The 26,594-nt window shown below is 37.5% G+C and overlaps 1 protein-coding gene across 2 annotated transcripts in view; it reads left to right on the top strand.

Moving 5' to 3' along the window:
* APLF (aprataxin and PNKP like factor) overlaps window positions 1-11,094 on the top strand; it is a 79,908-nt gene extending 68,814 nt beyond the window's left edge. For both annotated transcript variants that reach the window (XM_058683863.1, XM_058683862.1), the window contains 2 exons: window positions 1,080-1,126; window positions 10,580-11,094. In XM_058683863.1, coding sequence (XP_058539846.1) covers window positions 1,080-1,126; window positions 10,580-10,785 — 253 coding nt within the window. In that variant the 3' untranslated portion in view covers window positions 10,786-11,094. The remainder of the gene's footprint in view (window positions 1-1,079; window positions 1,127-10,579) is intronic.
* Window positions 11,095-26,594: the final 15,500 nt, after the last annotated feature.

Genomic DNA, 26,594 nt, shown 5'->3' with positions numbered 1-26,594 from the left:
TACTGTATTAAATGCTATCCTAAAAAGAAGAGATATTAGCAATAAGCAATGTCACTGACACTTGACACAGAGACTGACATGCAATTAGTGCCCCATGACTATTTCTGGAACCAGTGATGGATGTGTCAATGGCTAACATTAATTACTTACAACTTATTGCGTCCTTAGACTAAGGACTTGCTCCGTATTCTTCATGAATTCTCACAACAGCTTCGTATGAGCGGTGCACCTCAGCACATACCTATTGTCAGTGTCCCCCAGCTCTCCCACATTAGCCCACCATAGAGAGGTACTCATCAAGCTGGTAATGATGGACCAGTTACTGCTTTGGATTTTGTGCTGCCTGGGCAGTTTATTAGCTAAATGCTATTTTATTCGCGTTTAGCTAATAAAATAATAGAAGAGATCATGAGTACGTATAATAAAAAATAGATATCCAAACAGTAGTTTCCGTTTGACTTTGGAATATGTCATATGAATTTCTCAATGCAAATTAACTTTTCTGTATCCTCATAACAACTGACAATCTTTAGAGATATGACTTAAGTGCTTTGGTCTTTGGATTCAAGAAGAGCCTTAAAAGTATCCTCTTAGACATTACATGCATACACACATAGACACACATATTTGATACTTTGTGTTCTATGTTTTATACACTACTTTACATTATATTTTTATATATGATATATGGCATTGACATTTTAGAAATACAGTATTGTATTTTGGGAATATGATATGTTGTATTTTATTTGTCTTATACTGTTTTTCTCTAGTAAGTCTTGAGGTAAAAATTTTGGTTCACCAGGATATCTGCCCAGAAGATATTTCCCCAGAAATATGCCCAGCATGTAGTAGGCACTTATTAAATGTTGTAATTAAAAAGCAGATGCTTCATACAACATAGTGACTATAGTTAACAACAATAACAAAAAAGCAAATGCTTTTCAATAAGACACTTATTGGGACCTAATTTTTATTTGTAGGTTAGTGAGTGTTCTAGTTTAATTTAAATAGTCTTTACTAATATTTAGTGATTGGAAAAATCTTATATTTGCCTTTTTTTTTTTTTTTTTTTTTAGGAAGAATCCCCAGCACAAGATAGAATATAGACATAGTACACATCCAGGTAAGTAATTTTACTTGAGTAAACTCAAAATGAAACTGTCAAATGATTCTCTTGTTGAACCTAGATGTAGTTTCCACTTATGTGAATTTTTTTTTATCTCTGCCTCCATGAATTTGCTGATTTTAATGATTTTTCTTAGATGAAAAATAGTGATAAATTTTTTATGTAGCAGAGGTTTTCTACAGTCACTGCATAACAATGTATATGTATCCTTGTATCTGTTTTGATTCTTTTGTTTGCCAGTACCTGAAAACATGATCTCAAACTAGCCTAAATGGTAATGAGAACTTACTGACTTCTTTAAGTGAAAAATCCAGAAGTAGAGATGGATTTAGATAAGATTTACTGCTTTGACTCATTATTAATGTCATTATTGTCACCAGTGACCCAATATCCTTTCATCATTCTGTCTTGAGAGGCGTCATTATTATCCTAAGACTGGCTCCTGTCCCAACGAAGGAACTATGTGCATCCTTATTCAGCACCCATGTTTATATGTAAGGAGAGAGAGAGGATGAATAACTTTAGCTCTCACTGTTCCTACGAAGAATCAGGAAATTCGCTTTTTTTACTGGTTTAGATCACATTCTTACTCTTGGACCAATCACTATGACCACTGATTAGTTCGTACCATCCCTGGAACCAAGATAGGGTCACTGCAGGGATCCCCAACAGAAACTGAAGTTTTGGAAGAAGGAGAGGGAGGGAGGACAGATACCAGAGAAGCAATGATCAAGTGTCATTCAGTCCTAGGTACAGCAGTTCTATTTTACCTTCTCTTTCCCCTGCTTCCAAACCCTAATATTTTTTACCTTTAACAGATTCTGGCTTCTTCATATCATTTATATAGTGCAGAGGCCAATTCAGCATACAGTATTTCTGCCCACAGAGTGAGAGAATAAAATGCATACTATACAGGCTATGACCCCATGCACTTGTGTGTGCATAAACATAACCACCTTGTAACCAAGTGATGAAAATAATGAATTTCGCCATAAGAGAATTCCACTTGAAATTTCTCATTGAAACACACTTTCATGCTTTAGTACTCCAGACACAAATAACTCATTTTATCTGAGCTAATAGGGTATAGAGGTTATATGTTACACTTTTTTTTTTACTGGGGCTATATCTAGTGATATAGCATGTATGGTGGTTAAATGAACTTTCCTTCCAGGAGTCATGTAATGTATAGCAATTAGAGCTATATTTCACTGACAAAGTTTAACACTGTCCCATGAAAAGGCATTTGACACATCTGTATTTTTATAGAAATAGGAACCATTTTCCTAAAAGTTATCAATATGCATCAGATGGCATAGTTAAAAATATCTGAATTTTCTTTGAAAAGTCTCTTTGAATTATTATTAGAGAATCTTCTGAAGGAAGGCATATTTTTGCAACAGCTATAAGAAAAACTTTTCATTGGAAAGACAGTTTTTTTTAAAAGTATAGATAGTTTTATTTTTAATCTACTTTCAAGGGTTGTTACATGGCAATGTAGTCAGAACATTCTTCCTGTTCTAAAACTTACAAATTAGGTTGTCTGGAGTATTTCAAATATTAAATTGAATGTTGGGGGGTCTCATTGTATTTCTTAACTTAGAGATATTTAACACTGAATTCTAACATCCTTGTTTTTCTCATCTCCCAAATCCTTAAAGTTTAACATCGCCCAAGTTCTTAATCGTGTTTGTATACTAATTTGTTGTACACTTACTTATTCATTTATTATGTCTTCCAAGTGAGCAGAGTTACAGAGATCCATGAGAACCAGTTCTGGCTCTATATGCTTGTGATGAGATGGTCTAAAATCTCCAAGGAAAGGGCAGGAGCACTTTCTAGTGGGACTTATCAGGGCAGACCATGATGTGGGAATTTATGCTAAGTTGTTCTTGAAATTGGTCTTGGTTGTATTTAAATCATCTTTATCTCTTAACTTTGTGGTTGGTAGGTATAGGACATCCCAGTCAAAGTTAATAATAGATCAATCAAGGACATCTAGGTAGAAATGGTAAGTTGTGTGTGGAGTTAGTAAGTGGATCAGTTTAACTAATGTGGAGAGTCTCTGTAGTTACTGTGTATGATAATGAAAAGATATATGAAAGCCAGATTATAGAAGCTCTTGAAAGTTAGACCAAAGGTGTGGGTGCATTGGCAAATAATGGTGAGGCAGTATTTTATCCAAATCAAGCTTCTGAGAATGAACAGTCTGAATTAGAGTGGGAGAAGTCTTCTGGGTGTTAATTAGGCAATTGAATAAAGGGCCAGAACTAGAGTGGCCACCATGAGAATGGAAAAATAGAATTGGATACAAGTGAGAGTTTGAAGGAAAAATCAGATCTGCCAACTAATTGGTTATGGTGTGGGGGCTGGGATGACATAAAGGAAATAATGATGACTCAGAATTATGATACAGTTTATCAGGTGACTGGGGATGACATTTACATATTGTAGAGATCAGGAGGAAGAACCAGGTAGTTTTGTTTTGTTTTTTGTTTGTGGTGTTGTTTTTTTTTTTTTTTTTTTTTTTTTTGAGAGAGAAAAAAAGAAGGGCAGAGTGAGAGAGAAAGAGAACATCAAACAATCGTGAGGTCATGACCTGAGCTGAAATCAAGAGTTGGACACTTAACCCACTGAGCCACCCAGGCACCCCGTCTCCTTTTTTTAAAGTTTAAGCATGTTGAATTTGAGGTGGGGGTATCATAACTACACAATAAGACAATAAAATTTAATATAGTACCACTATTAAAATAACTGCGTTGAACTCTTACTATTTAACTTCTGATTTGTAGCACTCCTAGAACATTTCTGTCTGCAGAGTTCTTCCACACACGTAACAATTTATGTAGTGCATTTTGTTTTCTGTAGGTTTGATGCTACCATGTGTTAAACTTCTTACATATCTAATTGGCTTAAAATTTCACTAACTTCCCACACTTTTTTAAAGTGCTGGGGTTTTGGCACAAGATACTGAATGCAAGAGTAATCAGTGCCAGGAAAATTTTATTTTATACTTTCTTAGTTAACTTACCTGTTGAGATATTTAAAAGAAATTATCATTAGCATTTTGTCATCTGATTATTGAAGTCATTCTGGGTTTTATCGTTATGTGATATGCATTATTCCGTGCTGTCAGTACCATTCATGCCTGGAAATTTAGAATTTTCTACTGATAGCTATTTTAATATTTAGTTCTGCCACTGTATGCGCACATTTGCTTATATATGCTTTTTTCCCCAGAAGTAGAACCCAAAAGCTCTAAAAGCTATTGTGAAAATTAATGGAACTTAAATGAGATTATATAAACTGCTGCTTAGTGTGGGGAAAGCTGAGAGATTTGGGGATATGAAAAAGGCTAGTGCAATGATATTTAAAAAAAGAAATTCATATATAATAAAGTAGATCAGAATGGTAAAGGAAAATAAAATCTGAAGAATTATTGACGTTAAGCTGTAAATCTGCTATGAGGCATCTGGCATCTTAGATCCTAACACCCGAAATCTGTGTGCAAAAATCAGCAGTTTGGAACAATCTTTTCTTTCTGTAAAACCAGCATTTCTTCCAACATGTATTTGACACTGTACTCTTCATTAGCTCTTCAGACTTATGTTCTTGGGGTAAGAGTTGACAATGAAATTTTAAACTGTAAAAGAAAGATTAGATACAAATTTAGGAATTGTCATTTTCATATCACACATTCCTCTACATAAATAGAAAAGTCAGAAATTGCTGTAGCCTAATTCCAACCAGTTAATACCATGTTGTTTTAAACGTGTTAAGAGTTTGTTTCTTCCCTAACGGTGGTTATTTTCCATCATGGAAGTCTGATGTTACCCATCAATTTTTAAAAATAAGTGGCAGCCTATTTCTCTTGTACTGCTTCGTGCAGTCAAGCTGTCAGTCCATTCCTACATTTCATATTACTCACTGATCTATAGAGAAAATGAAGATTTCTACTTTGGCCTTAAAATTAGAACTTCAGTTTTAAAATCAGAATTCAGAAAGGATTTTTGAAGTAATTTAATCAACATCCATTGACTCACAGATAAAAACATAAATTCCATTAAGCCATTAAGTTAAATGACTTGTTCATTTTTTATGGGCTTGTTGATGACCCAGATCTTTGGACTTCTACCCTCCCATCTGTCTAGCCTCTTTCTCTTACCATGCTGCTTTTTAAAGAGACTTTTTGTTGAATGAAGGGGATGGCCTATCACATAAAAACAGAAAACTAGCAGCAAGAAGCTTCTAAGTGAAGGTAGGGGAAAAAATGACTTCTGAGTTCGCCTTGATTTGGAAGAAACAACCTCACTTCTTCTTTTTTTTTTTTTTTTTTTTAAATATTTATTTGTTTTGGAGAGAGAGAGAGACAGAGCGTGAGTAGGGAGGGACAGAGAGAGCCAGAGACACAGAATCCGAAGCAGGCTCCAGGCTCTGAGCTGTCAGCACAGAGCCCGACGCGGAGCTCGAACCCGCAAGCCATGAGATGAGATCATAACCTGAGCTGAAGTCGGACGCTTAACTGACTGAGCCACCCAGGAGCCCCTAAACAAGCTCACTTCTGATTTCTCAGACACACTCAAGAATTATATTTCAAATCAGGTAGTTGTAATACAAGAAAATGCTACATATAGGCACTTATTTTTTCAAAAATGGCATTATGCTATTTAATTCTGTGGAAATTTAACTACAAAAAATAACACTACAAAAAATTATGTTTTGTTGTAAACAGTTAAACAGCTACTGCTGTATCTCCTGTTAGTTTAGTTTAGTTTAGCATGTTAATAAGCTTTTCACCAACCACGGCATTCTCTGGACAATACTGGAGTCTTGGCTTGGGATCTTCTGTGATGGGATTCCTCATCGAATGTTGCCTGGTTCTCTAGTAACAAGCTTCCTTGTATGAGAAGCTTTCTTTGAAATTTCTGTATAGGAAACAGTGCTACTAGCAAGGTTTATGTGAACCTGACGACTTGCATCACTTTAAATCCAGATATCCAGATACTATACTGTGTTTCAGCTTGCCCAGTTAGAGAGTACATGCATGGGATTTTTTTCCCGCCTTGATTTCAGTGTTCTTCATATCCCTTTTGTATAAAAACTTACTAATTGTGTGGTAAAGATAGGCATTTTATTCCTAGGTTAGGTGGTAGCCATGTTTAGTTAAGAACCGGGCTTGTTGAGATTGTTTCCATGATTCAGGAAATCATATAATAATTCACATCAATAGGTGTGCTGATTCAGAGCATTTTCCAAATAAGTAAAGTTTCACTATCTGCATGGTTACATCAAAAGGCAGAAACTGTACGTTTTCTAAAAACACCTTCAGCAATTAAAAAAAAAAAAAAGTAGGTGCCCATCTAGATGGCATTTACACTGTAGAATATTTATTTTTATTTGTTTTTTAGATGTCTATTTATTTTGAGAGAAAGGGAGAGAGAGCATGTGTGCAAGTGGAGGGGGTGGTGAGGCAGAGAGGGGAGAGATAGAGAACCCTAAGCGGCCTCTGAGCTGTCAGTATGGAGCCTGATGCAGGGCTGTCTCACAAACCATGAGATCATGACCTGAGCTGAAATCAAGAGTCAGACACTTAACCAACTGAACCACCCAGGTGCCCCTACACTATGGAATATTTAAAGTCATGCATTAATTGGCTAAGGAGGGTCCATTATAATTGATTCCAGAAAGATAATCACATGTCAGCATTTAAAACCCTGTTAAGAAGTATGGACATGACACTACTAACAAAGGACATAGAGCTGGATTCTAGAGCTGAGTTTGACTCTTCAGGTGCTTTTACTTAAAGCACAAAATACCTGTTCATGTGAAGTAAAATGGATGAAATTTGACTACCAGCTACTTGGAGTTCTGTTATAGATTTTTTTTTTTTTTTTAGATTCTGAACCTCCTATTAAAAGAATATGAGTGTAATGTTTGTGTAAATGACAATTTGATAGATGTAAACAATTTTTTGAGGAAACAAATAATATGGCCTATTGCTCAAGAAATGAGCCTGCCCAATAAGTTGCTAAAGATTTCCAGGGTTCATTGAAGCTTAAAGCCCCTTCAATTAGCAGGATTTAAATAAAAGTCTTTATTGTAATTCATTGTATAGACAGGTTAGTGATAAAAGTGTAGGTTATAATATGAAGGATTTCTGTAAAACTAAAGGTGTTCAGCAGTTGATTTGTTCATTCATATATTCAACAAATATACATATTAAGTGTCTTCTATATGTTAGGCACTGTTACAAGAGCTGAGGATACAATAGAGGCAAAGTCTTGCTCTTGTAGAATTTTACAAAGGTGGGCAATGTACATGTAAATAACTATATGATGTCACGTAGTGGTAACTGCTAAGAAGAAAAGTTATGTAAGAGGACAGACAGAATGACAAGGGTATGTGTGGTGGGAGGCAGGTGCCATTTTGGGTAGGATGGTAAACAGACTCTGAAAATTTGATATTAGAGCAGAGACTTGGAGGAGAGAGTAAGAGAGGTGATTATCTCGGGGAAGAGCATGCTAGTCAAGGGGAAGAGTGACTCCAAAAGCCCTGGAGATGATCCTGCTTGTACTATTCAAGGAGCAGTAGAGAAAGGGTAGAACTCAAACAAAGCGAGTAAGTGAAGAGTGGCAGATGAGATCAGAAAAGCTAGCTGTGGGCCAGTTGTGTAGGGTCTTAAGGCCAGGACCTATACACTTGATCTTAGTCAAAAGGCCAAGAAGCAATAGAGGCCAGGACCTATAAGTAAGGACTTCGGTTTTAATTCAGAGTGAGATAGAAAGCTATTGGAAGGTTTTCTGGCTCCTCTGTGGAGAATAGACAAGAGTGGAAGCCAGAAACCAGTTGGGTGAACATTGGAACTGGTTGAAAAAAGAAGATGATGGTATGGGGACCAGAGTATGGAGTAGATGTAGTGAGAAGTGGCAGATAGATTTTGATGGCAGAGTCAATAGGATCTCTTGACATATTGGATATCGGGTTTTCAGTGGGGGATGTTCAAGGATGACTCCAAGATTTCTTGGAGAAGGTCAAGGTTGGAGAAGTCATATACTAAGACTGATAAGAGAAAGGTTTTGGGTGAAGCACCTCAAGAGTTGTGTTCTGGGAATATGTTTCAGATGCCTGTTAGTTATGCAAGTAGAGAGAGTATATAGGCAGTGAGATAAAGGAGTCTGGAATTCAGGTGTTGGTCAGGGCTTAGGATATACATTTGGGAATTTAGGATATAAGACTGGAGTATGTTAGAGAAGAGGAACAGCCAATAAAGCAGGAGGAGAACTTGAAGTTGTTTCAGCTTTATGTATGTTTCTCTTATAAATCTTCAGGGTAATTTCTGAATCTGAAAGGAAATGCTTTGCTGAGATGTCACTAGTTATGTATATGAAATACTTCCAAAGCAGAATGGCCAAGAAGAATATTGATGTTCTTCCCTCCTCCCTCCCTCCTTTTGCCATCTGCAAACTGCCCTCTAAATGTTTTTTAAATGTTTTCTGTCATAAAAGTTATATGGGGAGTTGAGATTAGCTAGATGTAAAACATGCCCTCAGGATACTTACAGGAGATGAGAAATGTATACAAATAAATACAGTGCTACATTTCCCTTAAGGGACTGGTGTGCTTCTTATGCTAATGAGCACTGTGCAAATCATTATGTAGCCTTTTTAGCCTTGGCTAACAAGAAACTTGGGGAGAAACCTGATGCTCAATTTATAATAATTATGTTAAAAATGAAGGTTGACATGTTTACATTCTGGTTTTTATGTTCTTAGTTTCTACTTTCCTTTGTATTTTTTATGACCTCATTAATATAAGCTGGCTCAAATCCTCTCTGGAAATGAATAGCGATATTAAGAAAAATGTAAATGTCCGGACTATGGCAATTAAGAGGACAGATAAATTACCTTACTTTTTTGTGTTTTTTTGTGTTTTTTAACTGTCTATTGCATGTGAACATTTTAGGAAGAGGTGAAGTAAAGCATATACAGAAGTACAAACAATAATATTTTTAACTCCTACATTTGGTGTTCACGCAGGGATTGTCCTCTGCCATTCATAGATTTCCAGAGAGAATCTTCCTACTTGTTTCTTAAATGCTCCACATCATCCTAGGGAGCTTATCTTAAAATAAGCCTGTTGGCTTGCAATGAAAATAAAAAAGTGGGATGAGGGAAGAAATGGATTTCGAGATGGAAAAATTCTATTACAATTCTAGTATTATTTAGAAACCTATAAATTCTAATGGTGTTACCATAGTCATCCTGATATTTTCAGTAATCCCAGTCACTGAAACATGAACTGGAAGATCTATAAAACTAAACTTTACAAAATGTGTAGACTCATATTTTCTTATTTGATCACAGATTGTGCCAGCTTTACTGTGATAACAGTCCCCAAATTTCAGCGCCTCACAACAATAAATAGGTGTATTTCTCCTTCGTGTGTCCCATGTGTGTTCTCATCCTGGAAGCCGAACTAAAGGATCAGCCTGTATCTAGGATGAGGGAGACTGTGACAGAGGGAAAATGGCTGCAGCAGAAACTACAGAAAGGCTCTTAAAGCTTCTCCTTGGAAGTGACACACACCATTTCCACCTACTTTTCTTTGGCCAAGTCTGATGTCAGTGGGGTGGTTAAATATAACCATATGACAGGGACGGATAGTAAATAACTGGGACAAAAATACATTCTACCGCCCCGGAGGGTAGGAGAGCATAAATATGATTATCATATTATTATTTTATTTACTTATTTATTTTGAGAGAGAGAGAGAGTAGGGGAAAGGCAGAGAGAAGGAGAGAGAATCCCAGGTAGGCTTGTGCTGTCAGCATGGAGCCCAGTGCAAGGTTCGAACTCACGAACCATAAGATCATGACCTGAGCCGAAATCAAGAGTCAGACACGTAACCGACTGAGTCACCCAGGCACGCTTGATTATATTATTAAGGAACCATTATTAGGAATCTCACAGGACATTTAAAATTTTTTTAATTTATTTTTTTTAATTTTTTAATGTTTATTGAGAGAGAGAGAGTGCAAGTGGGGAAGGGGCAGAGAAAGAGGGAGACATAGAATCTGAAGCAGCCTCCAGGCTCTGAGCTGTCATCACAGAGCCCAAGGTGGAGCTTGAACCCACGAACTGTGAGATCATGACCTGAGCCAAAGTCAGATGCTCAACTGACTGAGCCACCCAGGTGCCCTCACAGGACATTTTAGTTTCAGGATCCTCTTGGTAGGAAGAGTTAGAATTAAACAAATGTTTTTTAAAAAGTTAGAATTCTAACAAAGAATAATTTTAGCCCTCTTTCTAGAAATTTGTGGTGGTTAGCAATGTCTTAAGTAACAATACTTCTTGTCAGAGAAAGACATTTTATAGTTAGATATCTCTACTCTCAGGTTTGAGTGGTGATTGATCTGTTGTGTACCGAAAAAAAAATTTTTTTTTTTTCCAGTGAGGAGCATATCAGATGAAGATAGTGATAATGTTGGGCAATCCAATGAGTATGACCTCAATGACCGTTTTCTAGATGATGAGGAAGAAGAATATGAGCCAACAGATGAAGATTCTGACTGGGAACCAGGGCAGGAAGACCAAGAGAAGGAAGATATGGAAGAGCTTTTGAAAGAAGCAAAAAAATTTATGAAAAGGAAAAAGTAACTTTTTTGCTGTGCTAATATATGGCTCATATTGTTCTTTCTGGAAAAAATTCAGGAACTAAGGAGGCACTTAAGCGATAATTGTTTTCCTTCTTTTTATAGTTACGACTTTATTATTGACTCTTTGCAAATGAAACATTGATAGGTCAACCTTCATGTAGTGGATGGAATTTGTTTTGTTGCCTTGCTTTTTCTATCCTATTTAAAGCATCTGGAAATAGGAAGCTGAGAGTTAAAGAGAAACAATTGATATTTTTTTCATTTACTTTGTGTGTTGGTAATAAAAAGTAAAAGCCATAGGTTGCACAAAGTTTGGCCTTGTTTCTTTTTTCCAAAGATTCTATCTTTATAGAATACTAGGCAAGCATAACTAGGCAAATTACATCATGGGTGGGAAAGCATGCCTCTTTCATTGCTATTGCAGTAATTCTTCAAGCAGAACCAGGCTTTAAAAAGTGACAGCCATCATATAATGGCTGTTATTTTTTCTGGTACCCTGCATATGAGCTTTACAATTTCATTTACTACTTTTATGCTTTGAAACTTGGGGAAATTAGTACCAAATGGATACTGAAAATAGATTCAACTAGACTATCGAAATGTTCACCATGCAGGGAATGTTATTTTGTCCCCCATATCTGTAATTTACTGTATGTCTGAACTTGAAAGTAGAAAAACCCAAAGGATTTGACAGTTTTGGGGTTTTTTTCAAACCTGAAGTCTTGCCTGATTATTTTAACTCTCAATGTTCTTTCATTACATTAAAAGATATAGAAATGATTTTTAACCATAATTTTCTCAGATGACGTTAGTTCTTTTTCCTCAGATGAAAGCAGCAAGTTGTCTGCTAGTGTTCAAGATTCTGGCCTTTTATTTCAAGAATAACCCCCTTATTCTCCAGTTTTATGAAGTATATCTCTGTTCTCAAACGACTTTAAGCCCTGTAGTACTCTTCATTTTAGGTGACTTAGAATTTTTGAAATACAGTTTAGAATCTTTAATAGCAGGTGGGTATCCGAACACAGCAGTAGGCTTAGTATTGAAATCATAAATCACTAAACCAAAAGTATCCTTGTTAAATACTAATATTTTCTATTCTAAAAGAACCTAGAAATTTATATCTTAAAAAAGCAAGACAGATTTATAATTGTTCTTAGTGTTTTTGAATGTCTTTCCAAGTTAATTATGTAATATTAAAATTAATTTAAACTGACCAGGACAAGATAAATGTTTCTTTAGGCTATAATTACCTATTATTCTGACTTTGCCTTTGTTATTTAATAACTCATTTTTCCCTTCTAATGTCCTTTTAGTTTCGGGAGCTTGACAGATCTGTGAAAAAAAACCTTTTGACTTATTCTCATCCCTGCATTGACTCAATCCTTAAAGTGTTTTTTAATCCACTCATAGATAAATCCCAAAGGAATTGAGAACGTGTTCACATAAAAATTTGTACGCAATGTCCACAGAGGCATTATTTATAATGGTCAAAAAATGGAAACACGTAAATGCTCATCAGCTAATGAATGGATGAACAAAATGTGGCATATCTCTATAGTGGAATATTTTTTGGCTATGAAAAAGAACTGAAGGATTGATACATGCTATAACATACCTGAAAATGTTGTGCTAATTGAAAGAAGCCAGACAAAAAAGGCCACATAGTATATGAACTTGTTTGTATGAAATGCCCCAAACAGGCAAATCCATGGAAAGTAGATGAGTGGTTGCCAGGGGCTGGCGGAGGTGGGGATAGAGGGTGACTGCTAATGGGTACAGGGTCTCTTTATGGTTGTTAAAAATGTTCTAAAGTTAGTGTCGATGGTTGCATGATTCTATAAATATACTAAAACCCACCAAATTGTACACTTTCAAAGGTGGATTTTATGGTATGGGGTTTATGTATTTCAATAAAGCTGCTATAAAAAGAGAATGTAAGAGGTGACACTAGTCTTTCAGAAAGAAGAAAGCATTAATGTCAGAATGTGTTCTTGGCAATAGTGTAGTAGCTCATGGCTGTTTTTTAAGGATAATTTGATGTGGCTTACCTACTCATCCTGAAGACACTATTGAGTATAACATATCTCTCTCTCTGTCTCTCTCTCTATCTATAACTCAGTTGACTAGAGTGTAGTGTAAATTTGACACTCACAATTGGATTATATTTAAATTTGTGATTTACAAAATAGAGGGAAAACTGATGACATTAGCTTGTCAGTGGGCTCAGGAGCAAGAGCAATGTTAACAAAAACTTGGTTCTTTAAAAGTAATTGCTGTCCCAGGGCTCCTGGGTGGCTCAGTCGGTTAAGCGTCGGACTTTGGCTCAGGTCATGATTCGCGGTTCGTGAGTTCGAGCCCCATGTTAGGCTCTGTGCTGACAGCTTGGAGCCTGGAGCCTGCTTTGGATTCTGTGTCTCCCTTTCTTACCATCCCTCTCCTGTTTGTGCTCTGTCTCTATCTTTTGCAAAAATAAATAAACATTAAAAAAATTTTAAATAAATAAATAAATAAATAAATAAATAAATAAATAATTGCTGTCCCAAACAGTGTATAGGAGCTAACCCTCTCTATCATGTGGGTTCACAGAATTTAAACTATATCTGTGTCTCACATTATACATTTCTCACCAACGTGCTTAATTCTAAAAGCAAATGTTTTCTGTTGATTTCTTGGTGAGGGTGGGGTATTTCTGGGACCTTGGGAAGCTGAGACATGAAGATTTTCAGTGACCCCTGGACACTGATTCTGTTTTTGCCCCAGGTAGAGGATGGCCTTGTTGATACTATTGGTTTCTAGAACTAGAAGATCCTAGTGGTTGTAAGCATTCATTACATGTAGTGAGAGCAAATAGATTGTGAGCATAATTTTCCAGAATGATGACATAAAGCTGAGAATAAATGGGTGATGACTTTCTTCCAGTTGATGTGTGCAGAGTTCAGTGTCACCAACATACCCCATGGTGGGAGGAAATGCATACTGACATCCTGCATCCAACCCTGCTCTGTGGGACCACGTTGTTCCTATAAAGTTCTCTTTCTTGAGTAGGAATCTCTAATGGGTGTGTGGGTGCGCACATGTGTGTGCATGTGTGCGTGTGTGTGTGTGCTTCTGCCAATCTGCAACCATACTCAGCTCCTCTACAATAGATATTGAAAGAAAATAAAGATTCATTACTGCTGGCATTATTACTGGCTCTCCTAATATAATGTACATAATAAACTTTAGTATCATAAAGAACTGCAGTTGTGCTCTGTTGGGCCCAACACCCTGTCTTAGGTGTTGGTGATTCAAAGAAGAATAGCATAGAATCCCTATTTCAATGTGCTTACCATTGGTCTATTTGGAAAGATAGAATATACTCATTCAGTAATGACTACTGAATAATATGGAGGTTACAAGGGAGAAAAAGACCATGGGATCTGCAGTCACAGAGCTTACAGAGGCAGTGAGACAATTACCCAAAAAACAACAGAATGTGACTAGTCAGAGAAGGGCATGCTGGATTACAATTTAAGCATCCTGTCTTGCTGCATATTGAAATATAGTCTCAATCTTGAGGAAAAGCCTTTGTATGATGGAGTTGCAAGCTGAGTTGGTAGATTTTTTCATGGAAAACAATTTTTACTTGAAAGAATTATAGGCAGATATACTACAATTATTCAAACTTGAGTATTTGACAGACATTTCCTCAAAAATGTACTAAGTGGGCCTGTTTTTCAAGGAAAACAACCAACAGCATTGGTTATAATTGTAAAATATGAGCTTTCAAGCAAAAATTAGAAATTTGGAAAATCTATATTTGTCACTATGAGCTTGGTAGCTTCCCAAAGCTTTAAAAACTGTTATCATGGTATTGTTAGTAATGTAATATCATATAATGCTCTTAAGACATTAGAGAGATTTACAAAAGTGTAAAACATTGCCACTCATCTTAATAAATTTAAAAATAAACCTAATTGTTTTTCATAAAATACATAAAATACATTTCATAAAATACATTTTCATAAAATACATTTCATAAAATACAAAATAAATCGGTTTGTTGTTTTCAAATGAATTAGTAAATGTTTTAAATTTCTCAATTATAATTTCCAAAATGATATATAACTATAGGTATGACCCTCATAAACAAAAGCTCTTTGGGGTCCTTACTAATCTTTATGAGTAAAAGAAGTCCTAAGGCTCAAAATTTTGAGAGCCACTCAATTATATCAGTGTACCATTCAGTTACGGTGGGATAATCCTAAAATCTCTGTGCTTTAACAAAAGGTGCATTTTCTTATGCCCAGATTTCCTGTGTTGGGTGACTCTCTGGGGCATGGACTTCCATGTGGCAACTTGGTAGCCCAGGCTTTCAGAGCCTCCATCATCTTGTTGTGCCATCTGGAACCTGAAACTGTCTTAACCACGACTGCAAGGGGAATAGAGGAAATTGAGGCTTGTGCCCTGCTAATCAAATGCTGCAGGCTGAAAGTGAACTCATTACTCCTGCTCGTAGACCATTGGTCAGAAGTAGTCACATGGCCCTGCCCACTGAAAGGGGTGCCCAGAAAAGATGAGAACCAGATAGAGTGAAGACTAGTCCTGGCCACCACAGTCACTAAAGGAGTGGGTGATATTAGGGAAAAGAGATATGGGAACAAGAGCTTGAGTTCACTATTTAAGGAGTAGAAAGATAAGATTCATTGAAGGAATTAGAGAAGAGAGATGTCAGGAACTTGCCCTCTGTAACTCACAGTCTGTGATACGTAAAGTCTCCTAAATGATCACCTCTTCCCTGAACATTCTCATGACATGCTCCTTCATGATGGGCTCCTGCGTACCTCTACTAAAGGGAGAGTTCTCTTACCCTTCCTGGTCTCCTGTCCTTCCTCCCCATCTTGCTCATTCTACCTTAAGACTCATGTTTCTGGAATTCCCCAAGCTCTCCCTCCTGCCCTGTGGCCTTTGTACCAGGTACCTCTGTTGGGAATACTCTTCCTCTACATCTTCACATGGCCACTGCCATTCACTCTTGGCCTCTACTCAAATATCACTCCACAGGGAGACTTCTCTGACTACCGATCTAAAATAGCCACTACCTCAAGCCCCCACCCCACTGTCTCTTTTTCCTGCTTTATTTTCATAGCACCTATTATACTGCCTTCATTGTCCCAGTTGTTTGTTTATTTGCTGTCATCCCACTAGAATATAAGTTCCATTTGGGAAAGAACATTGTCTTGTTTATCTCTGCATCTTCAGTGCCAAGAACAATGTCTGCCATGGGTACAGCTACTCAACACATATTTGTTGAATGAAAGAGTGAATGAATTTTCTAGAATTTCCAGGATGCTCTAGGGAAAAAAAAATCATGTTTATATAAGCTTCAGAAGCCATAAATACTACAAACCCAATTTTGAAGATTCACGGTGCAAATTTGCTTATACAAGGCTATGCCATGTCTCCCTGTGAGAAGCACATTTAATCCAGCATTTCACAAACTTCTATCACCACTCTACTCCTTTTTGAGTCTCACCTAATAAACATCCTATAAAATCAGAATTCCATTTGGGAAAGGCTGCTGTTGGCTATGGAAATCTCTTGAGGATATTTTAGGAGGAGAATGACATCTGACCTCCAGGCAATCCCCTGCTCCCTTTCTTTCTCCTGCCTCCAATTTGCTAAAACACTCTCCACAGTCTGAGCATCTGCAACCTGGACTCCCATGAAAGAAAAAAGTCTGCTGGTGGCCATTCAGGAGTGTGTGTGTGTGTGTGTGTGTGTGTGTGTGTGTGTGTGTGTGTGTGTTTATCTATTTTGAGACAGAGCAGGGGGAGGGGGAGAGAGAGGAAGAGAGAGCGACTCCCAAGCAGGTTCTGTACTGTCAGCTTGGAGCCTGATGTGGAGCTTGAACCCACAAACTGTGAGTTCATGACTTGAGCTGAAACCAAGAGTCAGATGCTTAACCGACTGAGACACCCAGGTGATCCTCAGTTGGGAGTTTTTTACCCCAAGAGCCACATGGTAACCAGCAATGTGACACCCAAATTTGTCTCACATAGATCACAGAAACCTCCAGCACAGCATCATCCAATCTTGCCCCATTCCAGCTTCCTCCCAACACCAAGCTGTCCTCCTCATTGTAGGATGTGAGGGTTGGAGGACACTGTTAGGAGTGAGGATGTATCTGCTTGCCACTGCAACTTGTTACTCCCCCCTCCCCCCAACCCGAAGATCATTGTGCAGTCTTCATTCCAGGGAACACTGCAGCCAGAGGCTGAGGCCAGGGGAACTGTGTTGTGGGAGATATCTTGATTACATTTCATAGATTCCAAATTTTTCCTAGACAAAGTGAAAGTCTTGGAAGGCAGAGAAATGCAGTCTAGAGAGCTCTCTCCATCTTTACTTAATCTTGGCACAGCCACAATGATAACTTCTGATGTTTAAGTGCCCCCCCCCCCCCCCCCCCCGCCAAAATGCACTCAATCCTGATGGAAGCCTCCCTAGCAAATCCTAATCACTTTGCTCACATCCTCTCTGCTCGGTAAATCGGCAATGGGATTATTTTACCTACCTTGGTAGCAGTTTAAAAGTTAACCTGGAAACATGAGAAATTATAGGCATGGCAGTAGTGTCCAAATATTACTGATGCACAGTACATGAGCAAGAAATTTTGAGCATGCATATTTCTTTATATCAAAGATTTACGTAAATGTGAAGTATTTATGTAAATCCTTATATAACAAATTTATATGTGCCACTATATTAATATATTATATACACTATAAAACACAAAATAAAAAATTTAAAAGGATGAGGTCAACTCGAAATAATATTTGCTAACATAGGATTCTTTTCAGATTAACTAAGATAGAGCTATTCAACACTTCCTTTTAAGAAATCTTTTTTTTAAAGAAATCTTTTAAGAAATTATCCCCATGTTCCTTTTCCTTTAAATTGTTCTAATATTTTTATTTTTATTTATTTTTTTTTTTTAATTTTTTTTTTAATGTTTTTTTTAATTTATTTTTTGGGACAGAGACAGAGCATGAACGGGGGACGGGCAGAGAGAGAGGGAGACACAGAATCGGAAACAGGCTCCAGGCTCCGAGCCATCAGCCCAGAGCCTGACGTGGGGCTCGAACTCACGGACCGCGAGATCGTGACCTGGCTGAAATCGGACGCTTAACCGACTGCGCCACCCAGGCGCCCCTAAATTGTTCTAATATTTTTAAAGGAAAATCTCAAAAATGCAGAAAGTTGAAATAATAGTATGATGAGTATTTGGATACTCACCAACTAAATTCAAAATTACCATTTTTACCATATTTGCATTATTCTGTGTGTGTGTATGTGTGTATAGACAAAGCCATTAGAAAATAAGCTAAATTTATTATGCCACTTCCACTATAAATACCTCAGTGTATATCTCCTACAACTGAGAACATTCTCCCTCACAGTCCAAATACTGTTATCATAGCTGAGAAAATTAACAATGATTTCCTAATATCACCTAATATTCAAATTTAGTTCATATTCAAATTTCTCCAATAGTCCTAAATATATCTTTTATAGCTGTTTTTCTTTTCTTTTCTTTTCTTTTTTCACAAGGATCAAATCAAGATTCATGCATTGCATGTGGTAGTTAAGATTCTTTATGCTAGTTCCAGAGTGGTCCCCACCTATCTTTTTAGAATACTGTCTTTTTAGAAGAGACAAGGTAGAATGCCCCACATTTTGAATTTATCTGGTTATCTTATTGTGGTGTTATTTACCATGTTCCTCTATCCACTATTTTTTGTATCCTGGGAGTTAAATTCAAAGCTTGATTAAATTCAGTAAAACATTTTTGGCAAGAACATTGAAGCACATGTCAGGCTATCCCACTATTGGTGGGTGGCATCTGGCATCTCCTTTATAAAGTTATGTTTTCTCATGTGTAAATTATCTGTGGGAGGAGGCTTTTCAGGATCTATTGATGATCCTTACCTGAATCAATTATTACACTGGAGGGTTAGATAATGGTTATTTCCTAATTCTCTCATTCCTTTCCCATGTATTAGCTGGTATCCTAGTATAAAGAAGAAATTTTTCTCATTTACTGGAGATGAAATATAGTTCTTCTCCAAAGGCAGAATAAGTGTTTCTTTAAATTTCCAGAGTAAGAAGTTAGTGGAAATGAGCTTTTCCTTTCTTTCTTTTGCTTTTTAAAAATACCTATTTAGTAATAGTAGCAGTAGTATCTCTAGGTACTCAGATTTGTATTTATTTAATATTTCATAATGAATTACAGCCCTTAGTGTTTTTTTCTCCAAAAAATCAGGGGTGCCTGGGTGGCTAGCCAGTTAAGCATCTGAGTCTTGATTTCAGCTCAGGTCATGATCTCATGGTTTGTGAGTTGACAAACCATGCCGACAGAGTTTAGCCTGCTTGGGATTCTCTCTCTTCCTCTCTTTCTCTCTGCCCACCATCCCCCCTGCTCACTCTCTTTCAAAATAAATAAATAAAACTTAAAAAAAAAATCACAGAAAATAGACAAGCAGAAAGAACAACAGAAAAGTCACCCATAGCAGTCACCACCTTCAGACCATCACTAGTAATTCCCTTTTTGAATATCCTACTCCTGCTTTGCAATTGGTAAATTAAAGATTAGAGAGTTTAAGTGAGTTCTCCAAAGTTGCAGAGTAAAAATTAGTAGCAGCAGTGGTTCTAAGGGGGATGGCAGGTGACTGAGGCCTTCTCCACATTTACTCTACGTCAATAGTTCAAGAACTCCCTTCCAACCTACTGAGTCCCTTCTACCTTCTGAAGCTGCCCCTAGTTAGTAGTGGTGGGTTCAAGGATAGAACCAGTTCACCTGATGCCTGGACCAACTCTCTCACACCTAAATTTATAAACAAAACAAAGTGCCAAGTGGTCTGATTTTTATCTCCTGCTTCGATCTTGCTTCAGGGCACAACTTTAGAATGGATAATCAATGACAGCATATTAATACAAGGACCAGCTGTATTGAATCCCCCCTTCCAGTGAACTAAATTCTTATTTGCTAGATTTGCTATTTAGAAGAATGAGAACTCAGGAAATAAATCAGGAGAGAAAATACATGCCAAATGGTGTCATTCTTTCCGTGATAAAGTATTTCTGAAAGAGGAGTTCATGATTAAAGATGCAAGGACCTTGTCATGTTAATGTTAGCTCATTTCCTGCTTCAAAATGTCTTCCGGCCTCTGTCACTGCCAGTGACTGACAGCTGGCTTACTAATTAAATTCAAGCTGTGTTTGCGTTCCTTGACCTTTACTGAGAAATGGATTTTCAAGCTCTGGACATGAATAAAGTGCTTTAATTTGAAGAGAATAATGTGTTTGCATCATCCTAGCAATCCGTGGATCTGATTACCTGTGTTATTTCTACATTCCACTTCACAGCGGACTTTTGCAGGATGCCTGGTAGTTACAGCCCCACTGTAATTAGTGCCCAGCTTTGTCTCTCTGTGCATGTGTCACCCCAAAGGGGGCATGTTTGTTTCTGATGGAATGAATGAAGGCTCTAGCTGATCGCTGTTCTCAAGAGCCTCCAAAACCTATTTATTTTGAACCCCCTCGATTTTTCATATTGTGTTAAGGTCTTTGTTGATGCTGGTTCACATGAACAAATAAGTCTGTCAAGTTGTAGCCTTGATTTTCTTGCCTTTCTTCACTGGCCCTTTTGTTTCCTTGTTGCTCTCTATCCCCCTCTACTGGGGAAGACTGGGTGGTGCAGCAGCTCCATTCCATGCAGGGGGCTGCCTGGGGAGGAGTGCCAAAGGGGTGCGCTCAACCAAGCAGGTGGGGAGCTGCACAGAAAACAAAAGTAAAAACTGGAGAAATTGGGCTACACAAAAATGTAAAGCTTCTGCATGTCAAAGGACATAGCCAACACAGTGAAAAGTCACCCTGTAAAATGAGAGAAAATAATTGTTAATCCTATATCTAATAAGAAGTGAATACCCAGAATATATAAAGAACCTCTACAATTCTAACAGAAAAAGCAAATAACATGATTAAAATATGTGCAAAGGACGTGGATAGACGTTTCTCCAAAGAAGATTTACAAATGGCCAACAAGGATATGAAAAGATGCTCAATATCTGTGATCACTAGTAAAATGCAAATCAAAACCACAGGAAACATTGCCTCACACCAATTAGGGTGGCTACTTTCAAAAACCAACAACAACAAAACCTAGAAAATAAGTGTTGGTCAGGACACAGAGAAATTGGAACCTAATGCACTGTTTGGTGGGAATGTAAAATGGTACAGCTGCGGTTGAAAACATCATGGTGGTTCCTCAAAAAATTAAAAATAGAATTACCATATGATCCATCAGTTTCGCTTCTGGGTATCTGCCCCAAGGATTGAAAGCAGGGTCTCAAAGACATTTTCATGGCAGCATTATTATGCACAATAGGCAAAAGGTGGAAGCAACCCAAATGTCCACTGACAGATAAATGGATAAACAAAATGTTGTATTATGGACAACGGAATATTATTCAACTTAAAACAGAAGGAAATTCTGACACCTGCTACCACATGGATGAGCCTTGAAGACATTGTGCTGAGTGAAATAAGCTAGTCACAAAAAGACAAATACTGTAAGATTCCACTTCTATGAGGGAGTAGACTAGTCCAATTCATAGAGACAGACAGCAGAATGGTGCTTGCCAGGAGCTGGGAAGAGGTGGGAAATAAACAATTGTTGTTTTATGGGTGTAGAGTTTCAGTTTTGCGAGATGAAAAAGTTCTGAAGATTGTTTGCAAAACAACGTGAAGGTATTTGACATTACTGAAATGTACACTTGAAAATGGCTAAGGTGGTAAATATTATATGTAATTTATCACAATTTAAGAAAAGAAATTCTTCTGACAAGTGGAGATGTTCCAAAGCACAATTAGAGAATATCAATTAAAGCTCCTATATAAGTTTTTTAGATCCTCTAGCTTTTATAGGGATAAATTTCAACATTTCTGCCTATAGGCTTTGTTTTCGATAAATCCAATTTTCTAAAAGCTTTAAAAGTTAAGTTGTTTTGGTGTTACAGTATTGAATACTTTAACTGAAGCTCTGAAATGTTTATGCTCAAAATGCAGCCAAAGTTTAGAGGACCTATTAAAAAGGTTTTATGTAATTGTAAGACACTTCAATTGACAAAATTGTTTTTCAAAGGCACAGACATTTCTAAAATCTGATTGATAACAGGAAGTAAACAGAGAAATTCTACCAAACTAAAGGGATTATTTTTGTATTTAACAGTAAATTAATTTTAAAATTTTGTTATTCTGTGTATATAATGTTTATAAATGTTGACAACTATAGTGTCTATGTGGTTTTATAAAATATTGAAGTTTGAGAACTATGAATTATACATGCAACAAAACTAACTCTAGAGATAGAATTCTGCTCCATAAGTTTCTTTATTTAATAAGAACATAGTTTTTATCACAATACTGTGCTGCATTGAAGTTCTGATTATCAATACACACACACATACACACACACCCCAAATAATTTTATCATCAATGTTGAACTTACTACTTGGATTTATAATAGCATTTACTATAATGTCAAATGTCTACCAGAATGAACTTCCTCAAGTTTTACTATGAGTTTGTAAGTATTGAAAAAAACTGATCAAACCATTATTGGAATCAGCTCAACTGACTTTTAATTAGAATCATTTGAAGACACCAATATGAAATGTTTATATAGAATTTTTCTTTTATAAATGGAGCCAGAACACTAATGGCTATTGCTTCATTTGTTTGCACAGACCAAAAGAACTGAACTAAAGCAGAGTTAATTAACTTAAAAGAATGGTCATTTGAGCTAAATGGAAAGTCCTACTTCACAGAATGTAACTAAATGCACCTTCTGCATTCAGACAGAAAATTCCACAGTCTTCTTAAAATAATTTCTAATTCTCATAGTAGATGCTGACGCTTTCTGGCAGATGTGTATCTTCTTGTTTTCATGTGGTCAGTGATATCACCGTGAACCCCAGAGTGGACATGTATCATCAACTTCCCTTAAAAAAAATGAGAATTAGTACTTTCCTTTCTGTAAGTTCATTTCTACCAAGAGGATGATTGCACAATGTTTTTTTTTAACCTTTATTGTAAATTTTTAAAACTTCATATTTTTCTGATGCCTTAACATTACACAAACTGGCTGAGGGCAGCCTGCCCAGGTGACCAGTTGCACCAGCATGAGAGCACTGGTCCCTGCTACAGGTTCCCCTTCTTGCCCTCCCTGTGACCTGGTGGCATTCAGTTGCATTGATGAAATCCCCTCATGCCTTTTGCTTGTGTACTTCACCTTGACCCTAATAAAGTCACTTGTCTACATGTCCTCACTCTCTCTTGGCTCCCCACTTGCTTGGTTGAGCCCATTCCCTAGACACTCCTGTCGGTGGCCCCCTTCATGGAGCACTGTGCCTTTCTCTTTTAGGACCTGTGAGTATAATAAATCTCTCTGACTTTCATATGTCCTTCTGTCATTCCATATCCATAACAGACTGATTATCCCAAAACACCATTTTAAATAACATAATTATTCTGTATAATGCACAAACATTAAAAATAAATGGGCAAATCTAGATTTACACAGGAAATGATCAAAGCACTGTAGCACAAGCATTCAGTCTCCTCTATATACTCTGGCAGGGCAGCTCAGCCTCTGCTCCCAGCTCCTATCCTATCATTTCCCATGTTTCCCAGGAACCCTGTCAGCTGCTGTCTGGGAAGCTTGGAGCATCTCACAGGCCATGGCATTGGGGCCATGGCACCACTGGCTGGCTGCTTCACCAAGTAGCCAGCATGAACAGAAGCACTGAAGACTTCTGCTCCCACCAGAAAAGCTGAAGAAGTTAGATGACCTTCAGGTCTGGTTTTATCTGCCCTTTGAGGCTTCACTTATTTACACTGCATTCCAGGCAGACATTTGACTTTGCATTCCCTAGTTCTAAAATGGTTTTGCCCTCCAGCCTTGTTAAGGTGTATTTTTGTCTATAATCCTTGGGGTTCTCTAGATGATTACGTAACTAGATTTGTCTAGCTTTTAAATTTTATCTACTTTTTTTTATTTGGCATATATTTAAAATATATTTGACATATAACATTGTGTAAATTTAAGGTGTACAGCATGTTAATTTGATATATTTATGTATTGTAATATGATTGTCATTGTGGCAATAATTAGCACCTCTAACACATCACGTAATTATCCTTTCTTTTCAGCAGTTGGAATAATTAAGTTCCGGTCTCTTAGCAAGTTCGATGATTATAACATGGTATTGTTGTCTATGTTTACTGGATGGTGCATTGTATTTCTAGGGCTTGTTCGGTACTCATTGCATGTAGAGGATTTCAAATACCTCTGTTCTGCATCCTCTTACTTTCTCAAATACCTCTGACAGAAGCCAAGTGCCCCTCCCATGCCTGCAGTGCAAGTTGAAAGTACAGCTAATAAATGGCAGCACAGGAACTGATTCCAAGGCTTGTGCTCTGTCCAAGACTCCTCACCGCCCCTCTTGCACCTGCGCACTGGTGGGAACACAGATGATGGATGAGTGCGATTGTCGCTGTTGAGAGCCGCCAGGGTCTGTGGTAAGCATTTTAGGTTCTGGAGCACTTCAGTGTCTCAGTGTTGTTGCTTTAAGCTGCTAAATCAGGGTAATTTTTATGTAGCGATCGATAATTAATGTAATTAATGTTTAATTCGATTCCTTTAACCAACTAACCAAACTTAATTTAGCTTCCACTGCCATCCAAGAAACTAACCCAAAGAGAGATGATTCCTGGGGATCTGCTTGTCCGAGATCCCATGGGAGTTAGAATTCTTTTCTTTTCTTTTCTTTTCTTTTCTTTTCTTTTCTTTTCTTTTCTTTTCTTTTCTTTTCTTTTCTTTTCTTTTCTTTTCTTTTCTTTTCTTTTCTTTTCTTTCTTTTCTTTTCTTTTCTTTTCTTTTCTTTTCTTTTCTTTTCTTTTCTTTTCTTTTCTTTATGTTTGTCACTGAAAGTGTTGACTTTATTCTTCAGTCTCACCTGCTGGAAATGATAGGAGTCCACTTTTAAGAGACGGACCTGCCCTCGTTTTGGCTGCGAAATCAGATTGGTGAGCCCATGAGGCCGCTGGCCATACCCTGAGTGGTTGTGAACATGGGAAGTTAATGATTGCCCTGGGAGGGTGGGACAGCCTTCAGAACATTCCTTCAGTGAATGCGCCTGCTTTTTGACATAAAACTCTTCAGTGTGGCTACCTGGGAGTAAGTAGGAGTCTTGAGGAGCCAAACTTTCATGGGGTTGGGGGGAACCTTGAATCCACAGAGCCCATGACTCCTCTGTTCTCTGTTTTAAGTTTCAGTAGAAGCTGAATGAGATAGAAGTGGTGGTGGTTAAAGAAAGGAATCAAATATTTATAGGTATATTATTATTGATTACTGCCCAAATGTTACACAAAACAACAAACACTTATTTCTCTACATTTCTGTGGCTCAGAAATCTGGGCGTGGCTTAGCTGGGAGCCTCTAGGTTAGGATCTCTCACAAGAAAAGCTGTCATATAGGGCTGGGTTTGTCTCGATACTAAGATGGGGAGGATCCATTTCCAAACTTATTCGTGTGACTGGTTGCAGGCCTTAGGTCCCCACCGGCGACTGGCCAGAGACATCAGTTCCAGGAGTGGTTGGGGGTCATCATAGAAGCTGCTTACCACAGCCCTCCGTCTTCTTTTTTGAAATTGCCACAGCTATTCTCGCAGATAAACTTTAGAATCAAATTTCCAAATTCAATACAGAATCTAAAAGATTCTGTAAAAATCTGAAAGACTGTTAATTGGAGTACACCACATTATAATTCAACTTGGGGACTGCTAACATATTTATAAAATTCAGTCTCATCCAGAAACATAACAGCCCCGGGGCGCCTGGGTGGCTCAGTCGGTTGGGCAGCCGACTTCGGCTCAGGTCATGATCTCGCGGTCCGTGAGTTCAAGCCCCGCGTCGGGCTCTGTGCTGACAGCTCAGAGCCTGGAGCCTGTTTCGGATTCTGTATCTCCCTCTCTCTGACCCTCCCCTGTTCATGCTTTGTCTCTCTCTGTCTCAAAAATAAAATAAACGTTAAAAAAAAATTAAAAAAAAAAAAAAAAAAAAAAAGAAACATAACAGCCCTCTACCTATTTTATTCTTCTTTTATGACCTTTAGTATTAGTGTTTTTCTTAATAGGCCTTGCATATTTCCTGTCACTTTTCTTTCTTTCTTTCTTTCTTTCTTTCTTTCTTTCTTTCTTTCTTTCTTTCTATGTTTATTTATTTTTGAGAGAGACAGAGCATGAGCATGGGAGGGGCAGAGAGAGAGGGAGACAGACAGAATCTGAAGCAGGCTCCAGGCTTTGAGCTGTCGGCACAGAGCCCAACGCAGGGCTCAAACTCATGACCTGAGCCAAAGTGGGACACTTAACCGACTGAGCCACTCAGGTGCCCCTATTTCTAAGTACTTCATAATTATTGTTGCCTCTGTGAGTGGAATATTTTTTTTCTTTGCCTTTTCTTCATTGGTTATTGCTATCGCCATAAATATGAAAACAACTCCATTTCCTGTGCTGCTCTTTTATCAGACCAATCTAATGGACTGTCTTATTAGTTTTAATATTTCTTTCAACATATTCTAGAAATTTTCTAGTCAAACAATGATGTAATCTGCCAGCTATATATATTTGTACTTCATTAATTTTTCTTGCTGTATTGAATTAGGTAGAACTTCCAGGATAGAACTGGTAGTAGGAGTGACAGCCAGAATCC

This window comes from Neofelis nebulosa, chromosome 9 (genome assembly GCF_028018385.1).
Source record: "Neofelis nebulosa isolate mNeoNeb1 chromosome 9, mNeoNeb1.pri, whole genome shotgun sequence".
Taxonomy (NCBI): Eukaryota; Metazoa; Chordata; class Mammalia; order Carnivora; family Felidae; genus Neofelis; species Neofelis nebulosa.
The sequence above is the reverse complement of the archived record's forward strand: the minus strand, read 5'-3'. Positions and strand labels throughout refer to the sequence as shown.